Below are 16,968 nucleotides of genomic sequence, written 5' to 3'. Positions count from 1 at the left end.
ATAAAAAGTGTAAAAACAGAAAATAAAGAACACATGATATTGCACTTATTTTACCGTAAGATAAGAACTTTACTGATATTCTAAAATCATCACTATTATTAATAATTTTGTCGGACACAAAGCTGAATTGACACTTGTGACGTTAGAATAAAGCTGTACTGAGAGTACAAATTCTACATTGCCATCTATTGTACTAGAATATATATTTATGCTATGAAAACATCTCAACACAGAAACGGACCCAAAAGTGAGTTTGGGTTCGTTTCCTTCTTTTTTCAAGAATTATCAGAAATCCCTCAAAAACTGAAAAGTTTTAGGGATTTCCAAATATTTTGGATCTATTTCCGCTATATTTACATTTGATTTGTTTCCCTTTTTTTGGGGGTATGTTTCCTCTTTTTTGGGGTCAGTTTTTGGTTTTCAAAAAAGTTTTAAATCCTCAGTTTGTTGATCGGTTTTGTCTTTTATTGGGTCTGTCTCCTCTTTTTTTGGGGTCCGTTTCCGGTCTCAAAAAAGATTTAAATTCTCAGTTTGTTGATCGGTTTCCTCTTTTTTTTGGGTCTGTTTCCGGTTTTCAGAAAGAAAAAGTTCTAAATTCTTAGTTTGTTGATGGGTTTCCTCTTTTTTTGAGTCTGTTTTCGGTTTTCAGAAAAAGTTCTAAATTCTCAGTTTGTTGATGGGTTTCCTCTTTTTTGGGGTCCTATAAACGAGTTTCTGACTTTTTCCAATGATTATTAAAGCCGATTAAAGACTAAATGAAGGGCATGAGACTTTCAATAATTATATATGGAGATGTTCAAGTCTTCTTAACATTAATCTCATCCTTTGTGGGTAACCCGGTATATACTGACCAATTACAGAAAGCTGTTTAAATATTCACTGAAGCTAATGCATTCGCATACTAAGAGTCAAAAGGTAATCATATTTCTTTTTATTATAAAGAAATTAATTTGAAACTGTAAAAGAACATTTTTCTAGTAGCAAGTTTATAAACTGGCTCTTTTCAAGAGTTGTATTCTTGAAAAAAAATAAATACAAATTACTACTTCTTGGCCAAACATACATATGGGGCATTAGTGGGTGGAGGGGGGGGGGGGGGGTTAAACCAAAATTAGTTTATTCCATTAACCTCTTTTCTATGTCAAATAAGGCTTGCAGGCCACATAATAATTTTTTTTGAAAGAAGTCTCCAAGTCATTTAAATCTTATATTATGTTAAAAATGTTGACCGAAAACCTGCTATTTCATTGAAAACTCATTTCTATATTGATTTTAGAATCTATTCATATATATTTCGATTATACCAAAAACGCTGTGCTTTCTTGTACTTTTGGAATAAAATATATTTTTTAAAAATATGCTGTAACAACGACGACATTCTAAATCCTCGAAACAGGGCTGTCCACAAGCCATGGAATAACTAACAAGCAGGGTTGACGCATAACGGCGTCTGAAAGCCGGTACACGTCGTTTGAAAGTGCTTAATGCTGGAACTTTTTAGTACAGGATGCAAAACCTGCATACAGTAAGGGCGCTTTATCTCAATCTTATTTTGCAAATTAGAATCTATAGTTTGTGCAATGCCCTTACTATCATAAAATCTATTCTCTTCGTGTTGTATATACAGCAGTATGATTAGTAAATCTCAACCAAGCAAGATGGGCAGGGCGGACCATGCCAACAAATTATCCCATAGTTGATCCATGCTACAAGCAAACTGGGCGGACCATGCCAACAAATTATCCCATAGTTGATCCATGCTACAAGCAAACTGGGCAGTGTAACCCATGTACACTCAGGCCCGTAACCAGGATTTTCCAAAGGTGGGTGCAGAGAAGGGTGATGTAGTTTGGGACCAGGATCACCAATTGTGAAACGTAATAAACAAGGCGGGGGGCTGAAAACATTGATAATTTTGGTATATGAACTAGTTATTATGTCTTGAATTTTAGTTATGTAGGTTATTTTCTAATTTGTCAACATGGTTAGTAATTCAAGCTTGAATGTACATAATGTTATAGTGACAATTTGATTTTCCCTGAATTTAATATTTTAAATGGATAGCAAAAATTTTACAACAGACAGAAAATGTTGATAATTTTGAATTACTACTCACATTCACTGATATTGAATTGTCTGGACAAAATGTCGAAACTAAGGCAATTTCTCCCAAATTTAAATAATTTTGATACATGAATTAGTATATTGACATATGCGAAACAAACCAGTTCGTACTCTTATCATATCTACCAGGGTAAATCATTAACAAAGAGCATTACATTTGGTTTGTCTGAGGAAACAGCTTATTAGTAAAGAATTGTTCAGACATAGTATTTACACCATACACTTTCCAGTATAATAACAAATTTGAAAAGCACCCCCCTTTTTAGGAGAAAAGGGGTGCACCTGACCCCTTTCANACAATTCAAACCCGGGTATGGGCCTGTGTACATAAGACCTCTTGAATGTACGCAATAATATTGCAGATTTTAGGGCTCCATTCATGGAATTGATTATATGAATTAATTATAATGAACGGGAAAAGTAATTATAACTGGAAATCATTATAAATCTATTCCAGTTACAATTCATGTAATGTTTTTAAATGAACAGATTATCAGGATACATTAAATTTGTTCATTCTCATTATGAGACACAAGGCAAATGCATTTTAAAAGGGAAGATTATGACAAAAACCAGCTACCCATTCAACCCTGACCCCCTAACCCCCTAAAATACACCATGGGGGAGGGGGGGTCCATCGTCACCAAATTCAAGCAGAGCTGATTAGAGTTAAAAATGTGTTAGTGCATGGTTAAATATTAATTATGATACTAGATAAAATTTACAAAAACAAGCACATAAATTATTCTTGAATAAAAAATAATTGGATTGAAATTATCAAAATGTCAACCAATTAATGCATTTAACATGTTTTGAATCCTATTATGTCATAAAAGTTTAGTTAATTATCAAATTAGAATTACCAAAATTCAAACATTGAAAAATTCTAATAAAAAAATTCTAATGAAAAATTTTTAGTTTTTGACGTTGTACTTTTAACCTCTGGCAATGACTGTTCTGCTAAAATTACTGTTTTTTTCGTTCTTCAACCTAACATTAGGAAGCAGGTATGATTCTACTGTAGGGACTTTTTGCAAGGGATATTTCATAATTGGACATTTCAATGATCAAGCATGTGTCATATGAAGGAAATCATATATCAGACATTTCATAAATGGAGAGAAAATTTCATAGAGAGATAATAGAAAATTCCTAAATCTATGATTGATGTTAGTTACTTTCCAAAAGACATTTTTCTAAGCAGCAATTTCCCAATGGTTTTTTCCAAAGTGGCTTCTTACCAAATCTTTACTTTTCCATAAAAGCTGTCTATTTCTGAGTTTCAAACTCTCATCCAATTTTTATTGATATGCCTATATTTTCAAATACATAAACACTACTCACTACTCCCAAGATACTAATTGAAAATTTAACTTTTTTTATTTAGGCAAAAAATGCTATAATTTCATTTTTAGTATGTTCAAGAAAATGAATAAAATCTCAAAGCCAACATGGGATCAATCTGTGAACAAACAGGGACAATTAAGCATGCGCTTAGTTGATAAGGTTTTTAAAAACATAATTGCTAGAATTGCATTTGTTAATTTTTCAAGGATTTTGTGCCAGCAGATTTTCATGAAATCTCTTCTTAATTGATAGCTTCATGTATACAATTGTTATAATTAGTAAAATTTCTCTGTTTTTTTTTCTTTTTCAAAAAATAAAATCCATATTGTTTTGACAGCCCAATGTTTTTGTGTGAAAAGTCTAGTGTTTGAACAGGAGTGCTGGTAATGTAGAGTAGTCAAACTGAGATTGTAGTATTGTTGTGGAGAAATCTTTTCAAATTCATTTGAGACATGTAAAACATTTTAATGATGTGTAATTACTAAGTTTGAGCGCAAAGTGGAAGTTCAAAATCATTCATTTGGATGGTTACGCTTTGAGTACCACTTTTTTTAAAATTATTATATAACAACGACACAAAAAATGTTTTAAATTCTACAGTAAACTAATTAGATGTTTAGGTACATATTTCTTAATAGAAATTTGTCAATAACTCAATTATGTTATCAATTATTTCTTTCTCATCCTTAAATTGAATTTCATATTCTTTAAACGAATTTTGTTTCATCAAATGTTGTCTTTTAAATTATAATTTCAGGAAATCTTCAGAATACATTTGTAAACAATGAGACATTACAAAAACAAGTAACTAAATAAGATTTCTTATTTTTGATGATAAGAGTTAATTTTTACTCTCTCGACCTGTTTCTATTCGTGCCATAAGTTGTTTGTAAATTTAATAATTTGAAACTAAATCACTTCCCATTATGTAAACACCCAAAAGAATGATTTTGAACGTCGACTTTGCGCTCAAGCTCAGAATTTACAGATCTTAAAATGTGTTATATGTCTCAAATGAATCCTAAACAATTTCTCAACTATACAACTTTCTCAGTTCAACTACCATACATTGCCAGTCACTCCTTTTTATAATGTAATGAAAAATTTGCATATTTTTGATTCGATCAAAACCAAAGCGACTTTTAATTTTGTTAACTATTTTGAAAGGGGCACTTTAAAGAGGGAACTGTAACTGGGTTTTAAACTTAAAAGCTAGTTTCTAGCATTAACTTACTTGTACTGGGCGGCAGGTATGGCTTTTAATATTTATAAGGGTTGAGGTTAATTTAGTTGGTTATTGATTATTGAATTTCTTATTTCCACCTTTAGAATTTAATTCAACTGGCTATAAAAAAAACACATCAGCATTTATCTACTTTTGGTAACATTTTGTAAAAGCAAGTATTTTCAAGTATTTATAATAAATGATGTAAAAGCTTTAAATGAAAGTAAAACTTATGCTCATGTCCATCTTCAGAAAAATTTTGTAATCTTATGAAATTACTTTGGGTCATCTTTAATTTTTAAATTTCAGCTTTAAAGTGTTTCATTAGGAAGGCTAGAAACAAACTTGTTGATTTGAAGCCCTGTGAATTTGTCTGAAAAATTGGAAGATATAAATGTTTATTGTTTACAAAGATTAAAAAGCCAGGCATTACACAGTGCGCAGGAGCATGTAGAATGATGAAGGATACTTGCAATGCTGTCCATTTTGAAACTTCAAATAACACTTGCTCCCTTGCAGAGGTAAAAAAGGGTGCAGTCAGTTTATTATTTATTCATTTGTTCCTTGTTAATTAAAAGTTTAAATTTATAAATCGTCTTTTTTTTTAAATTGATTGTTTTCTGAAGAATCATTTGTTTGTGACTTTGTCCAGTGTATTGTAATGAGTATAGTTGTACTAAGGTGGTACTTTAAGCTAATAGCAACATGGTTTGATTGTGAAAATTACCTTCCCAAAAGTAATTTAGTTTAATCACAACAAATTGTATACCTAGGCTTTATTTTTGAAAGAAATTTAGTTGAATCATAGCAAATTGTTGACCTAGGCTTTATTTTTGAAAGTAATTTAGTTGAATCATAGCAAATTGTTGACCTAGGCTTTATTTTTGAAAGAAATTTAGTTGAACCATAGCAAATTGTAGACCTAGGCTTTATTTTTGACTTAGTATAGTAGTCATCTTGAATTTGAAGTATGAAAGTAGGACATTCTCAGAAGTTAATAAGATTTGGATATGGTAATGATTATTAATTTCTGTCATCAACATTATTGATGTAAAGATAATCTTTTCTACACTGGTAGAAAGTTTATGAAAGGCTGTCCTCAACCAATATACAATCATTCTTATGAAGGGTTGTCCTTAACAGTCATTAATGATGGTTAACAATGTCAAAAATTAAAAATGTTTGAAAACGACCATTTTTGTTTGGTTTTTTCTTTTTCATTAATGAAATGATGGTTCAGTTATTTCAGAAAAGTGAAAATAATCCATCTCTTCATTTATACAATTTGGTTTTATGCAGTTGAGTTTACTGGAGGAGTTGCCAGAAAAAGAATCATTCCCTGTTTTCATGGAAACTAAAACATTCAAGCTTCTGGTGAGTTGATTTACAAAACCATTTTAAATCTTGGTTTGGTATGAAATTTGTTGTACCATTAAAATATTAATTGTTTATTTTTAGAATGAGAAAGAAAATTTTCTTCTCATTGCTGAAGGTAGTGATGGGCAAGTTAGACTATTTGCATTTCATTCAATTATTGTTCATAAACAAACCATTTGTTTTGTTTTTTTTCTTTTTCAATTGTTTATAAAAAGAATGATTTTGTTCACTTTGAAAATTGTTGTTCATTTTCCATCTAGTTTGTTCGTTTTTAAGTAAAATATTTCTTTCTGTAAAATCTATTTTTTATTTAAAAAATTGTTTGTTTTGTAAAAAAAACAATAGATTTTCTGAAAATTTTCGAAAAATTTATTCATTTATTGAAAACCAACCTTTTTTAAAAGTTTATTTGAACAATTTAAATCTTTTTTTTTTTTTGTTTGTTTTTAAAACAATCATTTTTCATTTCTCTGGATAAACCATTTTGTTCATCCATATTCGTTTTTTTTTCTAAATTAAAGATGCCTATTTCTGGGTATTCGCTGAAACATATTCAAGGTATCAAACTCTGAAGAATTTTATTACATTTTTGAAATTAAAACATTCTGAATAAAAGCAGAAGTTTTGTTAAACCATAAAAATTTATTTAGGAGCTGATTTGGTGCAATCCTATCCCTGTAACTTTGCTTTACCTGAAGATAGTTATTTTAAGCGAGGAGGTAAAACAGGGTTTAAATAATATTTTGTTCTGCAAAGATTTTATTCCAGACAAATAATCTGTAATCATCTATTTTTAGGGATTGCTACACTGAAAGGAAAAGTTCATATCTACAATTTTCAAACTAACAAGTAAGCAAAATAGAAATGCAAGGTAATGCATGAACATAAAATTAATAGGAAATAGGCAAGAGGAATTGAAAGTATCCATATATAAGATAACTAGGCTTTTAGGGCGCTTAGCGCCCATCTTCTATTTAAATTGTGAACATGTTCTTTTTGTTTATATTCTAAAACAAAGAAGAAAAAAATTTTGCGGATTCTTAAAAAAAATTTGTGGATTTTCAAGAAATTAAATTTTTTTACAAAATTGAAAACCTTTAAAACACATTTTTTAAAATTTTTATCATTCGTAAAACTTCCCTGATGTCACATGATGCCCCACAAAAAATTTGGGCCTGATTAGTTCAGCTGTTTTGACGTTTATTGGATACAAACAAACAGACAGACAGACAATCAAACAGACAGACAAGTCAAATTTATATATAGATTGAGCAACAGCAAAACACAGTTTTGAACTATTGTCCTCTAAATTCTTCCAAAGTAAAAATGTGTGCAAAAAAAAAGAAAACATAAGACAACATTCAAAAACATCAAAAAATCAATTTTAATTGCCAATTATGCCAATATCACCATTATTTTCAAAATGACAGATTATTTTTCTGTTCTTCTACAATGGTAAGCAATTATATATCCAATCCTGAGTCTAAAACTAAAGAATGCGCGAATTTTTAAGTTTGAGGTTAAAAGTTCTGTAAAATAATGAATAGCTACTTAAATATTAAACTTTCTCAATTTTAAATTTGAATTTCCCGGGAAAAATCTGAACCAATCATAGAAAATATTTTAAAGAATTATTACGTAAGTATCAGTATTCGGTAATCAGCTGTTTTTTAAATTTTAAGTTATTTACGTGATGGAACACAAAACATATTTCCAGTTACAACCGTATTTAGGGTTTACGTGCAAACATTAATTAATCTAAAACGTGAAATTTATTGAATTAAATTTTTTACTTTTAAATATATCATAATTTGTTGAATGCCGCTTACCGCTGAATGATGATAGACAAATAGGGATTGCGGGATTTCAAGATTTTAACCCTGGCTTAAATTTTAACCACAGGGTTAAATATTTAACCTCACAGTTAAAATTCAGGTTTAAATTAAGTCAGAAGTGGCATTTAACCATGAACTTAAAATTTAAGTCAAAACTTTTCGTTCTTTAGTTTTAGACTCCAGTACTGGTTCAGATCAACTTTTCAACTTATGTGCACTGTTAATCATTGAATCCCTCAAGGATTTAAATTATCATGAATTCTATTTTCCTGAGAGAAAATGATTCATTTATTCTTGCATAGGTGTTTCCACCGCAGCATGGTGTCTGTTGGAGGTTGGGAGGAAAAACCTGACTGTGTTTCACCACCAAGACATGACCCAACATTTACGACTGTAGGAGAGTAGAGATGGGCGCATACATTAGTTACATTCATTAATAACCTGTTTATTTCTTTTTTTCAGACGTCTAATGTTCTTAATAGAATTATCTTTCATTTTAAATTTATTCTGTTTGTTTTCTTACCCAAACATTTTTCAATTAAATTGTTTGTTCAGTAAGAATGATCATTCACTAAAATTGTTCACAAAGATCACTTGTTCAGTAAAAAGTATTTTAGAAGTAAGTTTGAAAAAATTGAAGGTCCAGAAAAAAATACATTTGTTTCAAAAAGTCTTTTGTTAAGTAAAAAAGTTTTGTTTCTATGATTTCTTTCAAAAAAAGTGTTTATCAGTAAAAATTATCGTTTTTTTAGGTCTTAAAAAGTTTGACTTATCAATAAAATGCAAACAGTCATCAACAATTTCAAATTGTCCGTTATTGTCTTCTTGTTTGTTTTGAAAAATTGATCAGTTTTATTTCAGTGAACAATCCAATTTGTTCATTCACAAAAACTGTGCCAATCTTTATAGGAGAGTATATTCTCATGACTGGAGGCTATGTAGACAATTCATTCCCGTGAGCTTTTTATCTAATAGTCCCACTATATTGTGAAATTAGAATAGTTTGAATCTAAATTAGAGCCATTTTATTTAATAGTCCCACTATATTGTGAAATTTGAATAGTTTGAATCTAAATTAGAGCTATTTTATTTAATAGTCCCTCTATATTGTGAAATTAGAATAGTTTGAATCTAAATTAGCGCTATTTTATTTAATAGTCCCACTATATTGTGAAATTAGAAAAGTTTGAATCTAAATTAGAGCTATTTTATTTAATAGTCCCTATATATTGAAAAATTAGAATAGTTTGAATCTAAACTATAAGAATTTTGTTAATAGTGGCCAATCTTAATCAGAATAGCAAATTGTGATGTTTTTATGTTTGCATTCACATCTTAACTTTTTACTGTATCTTAGTAAAGTTATTTTTTACTCTCAAGTATTGATACTATTGAGCGTTTTGATGGTAAAACCTGGACAACCCTTAGCTCAAAGCTAAGCAGTAATACATGTGCTCACTGTGCTGTCAGAATTAGGTAAAAATGATGCAAAGTTAATATAATCGAAATGTCAAGTGGCTTAATTTATTCTAAAAAGACATGCCTGATCCACAGTGTTATTCTTTCAACCTTTGTCCAGGCAAATTGATGTCAGATATATTTTATCTGATTTTAAAAAATTGTGATTTGTGATTGTAATTTCTACATCAGAAGCAGACATCACATTTTCAAATGAAGTGTCACTTTTGAAATATATTCACCGTCCATCCAAGATTAAACTGTACTAGGCATAAGCTTACTTTTCCTAGTTCCTCACACTTAACCTTCCCCCCCCCCTGATATATTTGTGATGTGCTGCATTTGATAAATGATGATAAATATGAATTTTTGGTTTCTAGTGATACAGAACTGATTATGATTGGGGGTATAAGACGAGTGAATAAGGTAGAGAAATATGATGTTGATGGTAATCTGGTTGAAACACTTCCAAACCTTATCACTGGAAGGTAAATTTTACTCAAAGACAGATTATTGTGAGGTTAAGTAGATAGTGTTTAAAACAGCCTCCAGGGTGTGTTAAACAAATTTTCGAGAGAGCAAATACAAAACGCCCAAAAACAGAATTTCCTAAAACAAAAAGTTCAATAACTCCAAAATTAAAACGCCAAATGTTACAAATCACCGAAAAATAACCAAACACCCAAAATAACCCAAATTCAAAATTTTTTATTATTGCCAAATGTCCAAAATTAATAAATGCCAAAAATTCCAAAGTTACAAAATGACCTGAGTTACATAATATCCATAACATGTCAAAACTGTTTTGAATACTTCAAACATCTATAACATAAAAGCTAGTGATTTCTAAATTATTAATATTACCATCTAACTATGGAAAGCTCAAAAAACATCAAAACGTTGAATATTAAAAATATTGATGATTTTGAAAAGTATGTTGTTGCAATTGGATTACTGAGAATGCTTAAAACATTTTTTGAAAAATCCGACATTTCTATTCTGAGTATTCACTTTTGAAAAAAGAACATAAAGTCTCTTTGTTCCAATCAAAAAAATTATTAAAATCTAATGAAAATGTATGGATCCTAGTTGATGAAAAGAATTTTGTGTACAGGATTAAAGATAGCTTTACTTTAACAACAAAAAGAATTTGCAATTTACTCTAAATGCAAATGTAGTGTTGTTTAAACTTAAGGGGGTCGTTGGTTTCTAGGATGACTAATGGACTTATTGACTCATTATTTTGTTGACTTGTTGACTTGCTGACTCATTGTTTATTTGACTCATTAACTTGTTGACTGAGCTTCTTAACTTGGACGCAAAAGTTGCAGATATTTATGTAAATGGATATATATTTTAAACCTACAAAAAAAGAAATATATAGTAAAAATAAATGTTAAAGTATAAATGTCATTTAATGTTTAATTATATATCTTGCTATTTTGTCATGTCAGGAGTGATTAAGGATCAAAGGGTTTGATGGAATAGTTTTAAACTTTTGTAAATACTTCTGAAAATATAAACCCGGTTGTTTAAGTGGAATTTACTATGGATTGCAAAGTTATTTGTGGATTTGATTTTTCACTAGTCAAACGTTTCACTGCTTGTTGTTTTCCTTTTGTTGGAGAGTACAAAGAAATTGCTGAGGTATTGATTTGTTTTGGAACTTGATAAAGTGGGGGGAGGGTAGGTTAGAAGGTAGATTTATGGTCAACAAGTGTAGAAAACAAAGAGTGTATCAACGGGACCTCTGACTTCTAAAGAACATTTTCACTCCATTGTATTCATATAGACAATGTATGGGTTAACAAAATCTGACATTTCTTACACTGTCTTAAAGGGAGTGTTCATGAAGAATGAAAGAGGGTATAGGCTTAATGCAAAAAATAATCACTTTTGATCGCTGCTAATCTTACTTCTATCTGTTGCATCTATATGGACTAAATTGTTAAAACCGACTTATACTGAAGAACATAACGTCAATACAAATGCAGAAAATTGCAACATATAACTCGGATTGTAAAAAAATCAATTTAATTCCAAACAAATCATTCAGTTATTACAACTGATAATCATCTACAATTTTTTTGACGCATTCGTCTTTAGTTGATATTCATAATATTTTCTATTTTTTATGATCTGATAGTTACTTTTATTCCTGTTTTGAGGATTTTTAATAATGAAGACGACATTTCATATTTTCCAGGAATGTTCAAAAATCCAGCCAGAGAAATATCTTTAAAAAAAACAAAAACAAAAATATTTTAAAATATAAACAATATACAAATGTGGCGAAAGATAATTAATGACTGTAGATGTAATGTATAGAAGTAAGATTAGTAGCGATCAAAAGCGTTTTTTTAATCCGGATAGAGCCTATACCCCCTTTCATTTTTCGCAAACAATCACTTTAAAATTTCTTGTATTGGGCTTTGGACATTTGGAACTTTGGGTATTTTGAAATCTTGGTGTTTTGTTTTTTGGCTGTTATGTTTTGGCCTTTTTGTTATTGGACATTTTGTTTTTGAGGTTTTCATCCACTCCATGATCACTGTGGCAAACCTTGTTAAGTAGTAATTAGGGTATTGTCCAAACTGGTAATCAATGGTTTGAACCATGCATCTCTTATATGTCAAGCGTAAAATTGAACTCTTCTGCAAACATGTAAGACTGTGAAAGTTTAAAGTTTATAAGTTGTCATTTAATTCCCATGTTTATTGGGACACCGTGTATTAAAAAGTCAAAATAGATTAAATTCTTTGAAATTGGACAAAGTGTATAAGTGAATGGGACTTTTTTTTGGTTTTATTCAATAAAAAGTTTTAACTTATTTTCAAAAATGATAAATGCCAAAATTGATTCTGGGCAAAGTTTTTTTATCTTTTGTTAATCAAGTTGCCGTGCATTAATGATTTCACATTTTTACAGAAGTTAATGGTAGATATTCCAAACATTTGTTTACTGCCTTCATTGGATGAATGCCAACAAAAGTAATTATTTTATCAATGAAAGTTTTGTGAGTTTAAAATTCAGAGAATGTGAAGGAAACACCTGAAAACTTATTTGTGTATGTTTGAAAGCACTAACTGAAGAACTAATTTCGCATTTTGCCTCTATAAAACCTCTTAAAACTGTATAGAAGTCACCTAGGGTGTGGTATTCACCAGGGAGAAATCTATGCTGCAGGAGGGTCTAATGGGCGGTAAGTCAGTGTAGTTTTGATAAATTATATTGTTTTATGTAAGCGCTGTTATTAGATTTGGTTTTTAGTCAAAATTTTGGTTTTTTAAAATTTTGCAATATTTTTATCTGACAATTATCATTAAAACACATTGGTTTTTGGTTAGTATTTTGCCTTTATTTTCTGGCAGGGTAAAAATTCGGCCCATTTTTGCAGCAAATGTTTAAAATCTACAATTTTAAAAACAATTACGTTTCTTATACTTTGACCCTAAAAGAAAATATAAGGAAAACAACTTGTAACTATATTTATGATCATATTGATATAATACCATAATTGACAGGCCCATTGACTTATTTTTATTTCCAACCTTAAACTTAATTTTTATTTTTGTTTTGTTGGTGAGCTAAATTTGTTGATAAAATTATCCAAAATATAAGCACATCATGTTCTAAATGCTCTAAATTAATTGTTTTTTTTTTAATGGAAATTTTCATCTTTCTAAACATCCCAGGGAAAGATATTACAGGTTCTTTGTTTTTATTAGGTGACACCTCTATACATCTGTATGTCAAATTAAAATCCATCCTTTATTTAGGATTGTATCTGTTGTTGAGGTGTACAATATGAAAAGTAGAACCTGGAGAAACATTGCCAGCTTTAAATCAGCTGTAGCCTTCCCCAACCTGCATGTTTATAAGGGAAATCTTACCATGTTTGGTACTGGCAGTACAATGGAGATTTATAATGGAGTATGGGAGGTTTCTTCAGAACCTCTTGGAAAGATGTTTTCAAGGGGAAGCTCTGTAAAAGTACCATGCCATTAAGAACCTAATTCATATTTCTGCATGCACTGTTTTAAATATACTAACTGATCGTATCACCATGCGGTCAGATGTGAATGTGACCAGTTCAGCTAGTGTTATGTTCGAGTAGAGTCTGACCCTTTCAGATCCAAATTACAAAGGTCTATTTCTACTTTGCATTACTGCATAGCACTGATGAGAATGCATGCACTCTGACTGGTGCTATGATAAATAAGTATATTCAGAATAGTGTGGTTTTATGAAGAAGGGCCGGGGGAAGGGGATAAAACTTTGTGAATGCTTCTTTTGACTTTGAATTTAGAATTTGTAAAGAAATTTGACAAAAATCCAAATATTTCCTACAAAATCCTGAATGGCAGGTCAGAAAATGTTCAAAAAATTATATTAAAAAAATTGTATAGTTCTTGCCAATACTCCTTGGGTTAAGCCACAGGAGATGAAAAGATATCTGCCCTATCTTACCCCCCTCCCTTTTTTTTGAAGAAATAGGGTTTAGTTTTTGAAAATCGAAAGTGACAATTTGCTGCAGAAAATTGTGGTGATGCTTATTCTTAAAATATGCAGTGTACGCCTTAACAAGCTTGTTTCACTCTCTGCTTTGAAGTTTTATTTGCAAATTTGTTTTAGTAAATGTCTAGAAAACTAACTTTTAGTTTACTTTCAGATCTTAATATTTAATTTATAATTATGGTTATGTAAAAATAGCTTATAGATAATTTATAGAAGAAACATTGCTTAAGTTGTTTGCTTTAGTCATAAACGGTATTTACCAAAATAGAAGCAATCTTTTAGAGTTTATAAACAGGTATACATTAAATTCAAAATTGTAACTGATATTTCTGATCATGTAACTGATCTTTCTGATCAAAAAAAAAATTAGTAAAGATGACTTACATTCCCTTTAATAATGGTTATGACTGTAAATTAAGATATATTGTGTCATTTTATCAATAAATATTATCAGCTTCATCATCAATTTTTTAGTAAAACATCTAAGTTCATTTCTCAGAAACATACTTTGTTTCTTAAGATTTTAAACTTTCCCAGTTAAACTATTTTTTATTTCATAATTTACTAACCATGCACATTTTATTGATTTAATAGCGAGTATTTAAAAAAATTGTATTGTTATTATTTAATTTTCAGTTCACTCTATCTAAAATGGTTTTAGCCCCAATTTCTTAAACACTAAGATTTAGTAAACAATTTGCTTTTTCTGATTTAGGTCAACATATTACACAGATGATAATTTTACAGAGTTAAAATCACTGATATTTATCTAAAATAATAGAAAATATTACTAGGACTGTAAAAAAAATTATCTGTCAATTGAAGTAGGCCTAAAATTTGTTAAGCAGTATAGATATATTCTTTTTTAAATTTTATTCTCAGAACTCCTATTGTTTTCAAAATGTTCATGTAAATAAATAAATAAAATTGAAATAAAATGAAAATGAAGAACAAACAGACAATTTCTATGAAAATTTTTTATTTAGGACATTTTTGAAAATAAAAGGGACGGCTAGTGTTATTAGAAGTAACAATTCATTGCTAAGTAGAAAGATTGATTCACAAGGGTACCTGTAAAAGTGTAGTCTAGTCCAGTATAAATTAGATTTCCACAACTCTTTTTTTGAAAGCTAATTATTTTCATTTGTGCTAATTAAACTACAAACATGGATGAGTTAATTAAAGAACTACAGGGTTGCTAGCATGAGATGAGACTTAAAAGAAGACCTGAAACTCGTTAAATATGACGATGAATAATATACATAACCTGATGTGTAATAAAGAAAAACTAAAAATGTGCAAAATTCTTATTTGAGGTGTATGCAAATAATTTGCAACATTTGTTTGTAAAACTTGTGCAATCTGCTTTCTTATTTCATAAGCTTTCTTAATAGCTAAAAATTATCATAATCTAACAACTGAAAGTGGGTCAAAAAAATTAGAGTTAATCAGTTTGTAAGAAATTAATATAAACCATGGAAGGAAAATTTCTTGAATTTCTTTTAAATTTGGATTTCTTTCTTTTTTGATTTACTTAAGATTTAACTGTATTATATAGAACTCGTGGGACTGTGTTTGGCTCCGTTTCATCATTTCTCTAGTTAAGATTAGGGATGTGATTATTCAAAAAACTATTTTAAGTAATGTTAATCATAAAATTGTTTTTTAATGGTTTCTTAGAAAAATAATTGTTGTAACTTGTAATAAAACAAATATCAACTAAATTCTTATTGGGGAGTCGTAAGTAATCTAGGAAAGGGGCTTTTACAGGATGGGAGGCTTTGGGGGCTAAACAGTAATCAGCTGGCAGAAAGAGAGAAAACTATAATTTCCATAGGGTTTCCATTCGCAAAACTTTTGCACAATTTTTGCGGAACAAAACGCAAACTTTTTCTTTCTTTGCGCGAAAAAACAACAATTTGCGAAATCATACCCTAAAGACATTTTGCGCGAAATTGCCCTATATCATTTTTGCAAAACTCAAGTTTTGCGCAATTCCGCAATTTCGTAAAAATCAAATGGTTGGTGACATTGTGTGTTTCTTAGAATTCAATTCTTCCAGTGCTGGGAGGTTTTGTACCTAAATCTGAAACAGATTGTCCAGTAAAAGTCTCGACAATTTTAGTTTTGGACATGCATATTTCCTAAAAGTGGATTCTTCAGGCATTGGTTACTTTCTTGCATTATTTTATATGAGATTAAAAAGATTTCAGAAATTTGATTAAAAAAATTTAAGAATATAATTCATACTTGATTAGGCAAAGCTTTTAAGGGTCACTTGAAATTATTTAATAGGATTAGAACATTGCCAAGTTTCACACTTTCTAATTTCTATTTTATTAATTTTGGTCCTTTAATTTAAATTTTTTAACTGGAAGTAACCAATTGAGTGTAGTATAATCGTTATCATACTTGTATGTTAATATTTTTTTTATGTATGGAATAAATCTTCAGTTGTTTAATTCTAAGCTTAGAATATCAATTTTTGACAATTTGCCAAAAAATTTACGCTTTGCATAAAACTTGCGGTTTTGTGCAAAAAAATTATGCAAAACTAAAATTTCGTTTCATGCGCAACTTTATCGAAAAATATTTCCGGTTTTGTGCAAATTGCGCAAAACCCAATAAAACTCATTGCGTTTCATGCGCAAAAATAGCGCAAAAGTTCGGAAAATTTTGCACAAAATATTTAGCCATTTTGTGGAAACCCTAGTTTGGATTCTGTCCATTTTAATCATTGTAACTGTAATTTCAAGTGACCCTCAATACAAAGATTACAATGCTTTATTTATATTGGTACTCTTTGAACCTTAGACTGTTCATCGAGTAAAGAGAGCTCGTTGTTTAAATATCTTAAAAACCACTGGAATCACTCTTAAATGTGGTTCACGCTGTGTTGATGGATTTAAGGGTACAGTTGTGAACAGGCATTGCAATCTTTGCATGAAGAGTCACTTGAAATTACGCTGAGCTCCCCCAACCCCCATAGAATGTAAAAAAAAATAGAAATGCTCCCCTCTCCCATGTATTTCATTTTTGATTTATCAAAACTGAAAAATCTTTGCTTTTAGAAAAAGCAAAAGA

At 29.8% G+C, this 16,968-nt stretch overlaps 1 protein-coding gene across 1 annotated transcript; it reads left to right on the top strand.

The window, feature by feature from the left end:
• Nucleotides 1–5,125: 5,125 nt before the first annotated feature.
• LOC111712715 (kelch-like protein diablo) lies at nucleotides 5,126–14,028 on the top strand. The gene is made up of 11 exons (XM_023487415.1): nucleotides 5,126–5,217; nucleotides 5,996–6,070; nucleotides 6,155–6,188; nucleotides 6,724–6,792; nucleotides 6,871–6,922; nucleotides 8,211–8,305; nucleotides 8,818–8,863; nucleotides 9,289–9,384; nucleotides 9,747–9,854; nucleotides 12,506–12,568; nucleotides 13,146–14,028. The coding sequence occupies exons 1-11, from the start codon at nucleotides 5,152–5,154 to the stop codon at nucleotides 13,372–13,374; spliced, it is 933 nt and encodes a 310-aa protein (XP_023343183.1). The 5' UTR covers nucleotides 5,126–5,151; the 3' UTR covers nucleotides 13,375–14,028.
• The last annotated feature ends 2,940 nt before the right edge of the window (nucleotides 14,029–16,968 follow it).

The sequence above is a fragment of the Eurytemora carolleeae genome, unplaced genomic scaffold, assembly GCF_000591075.1.
Source record: "Eurytemora carolleeae unplaced genomic scaffold, Eaff_2.0 scaffold1316, whole genome shotgun sequence".
NCBI lineage: Eukaryota > Metazoa > Arthropoda > Copepoda > Calanoida > Temoridae > Eurytemora > Eurytemora carolleeae.
The sequence above is the reverse complement of the archived record's forward strand: the minus strand, read 5'-3'. Positions and strand labels throughout refer to the sequence as shown.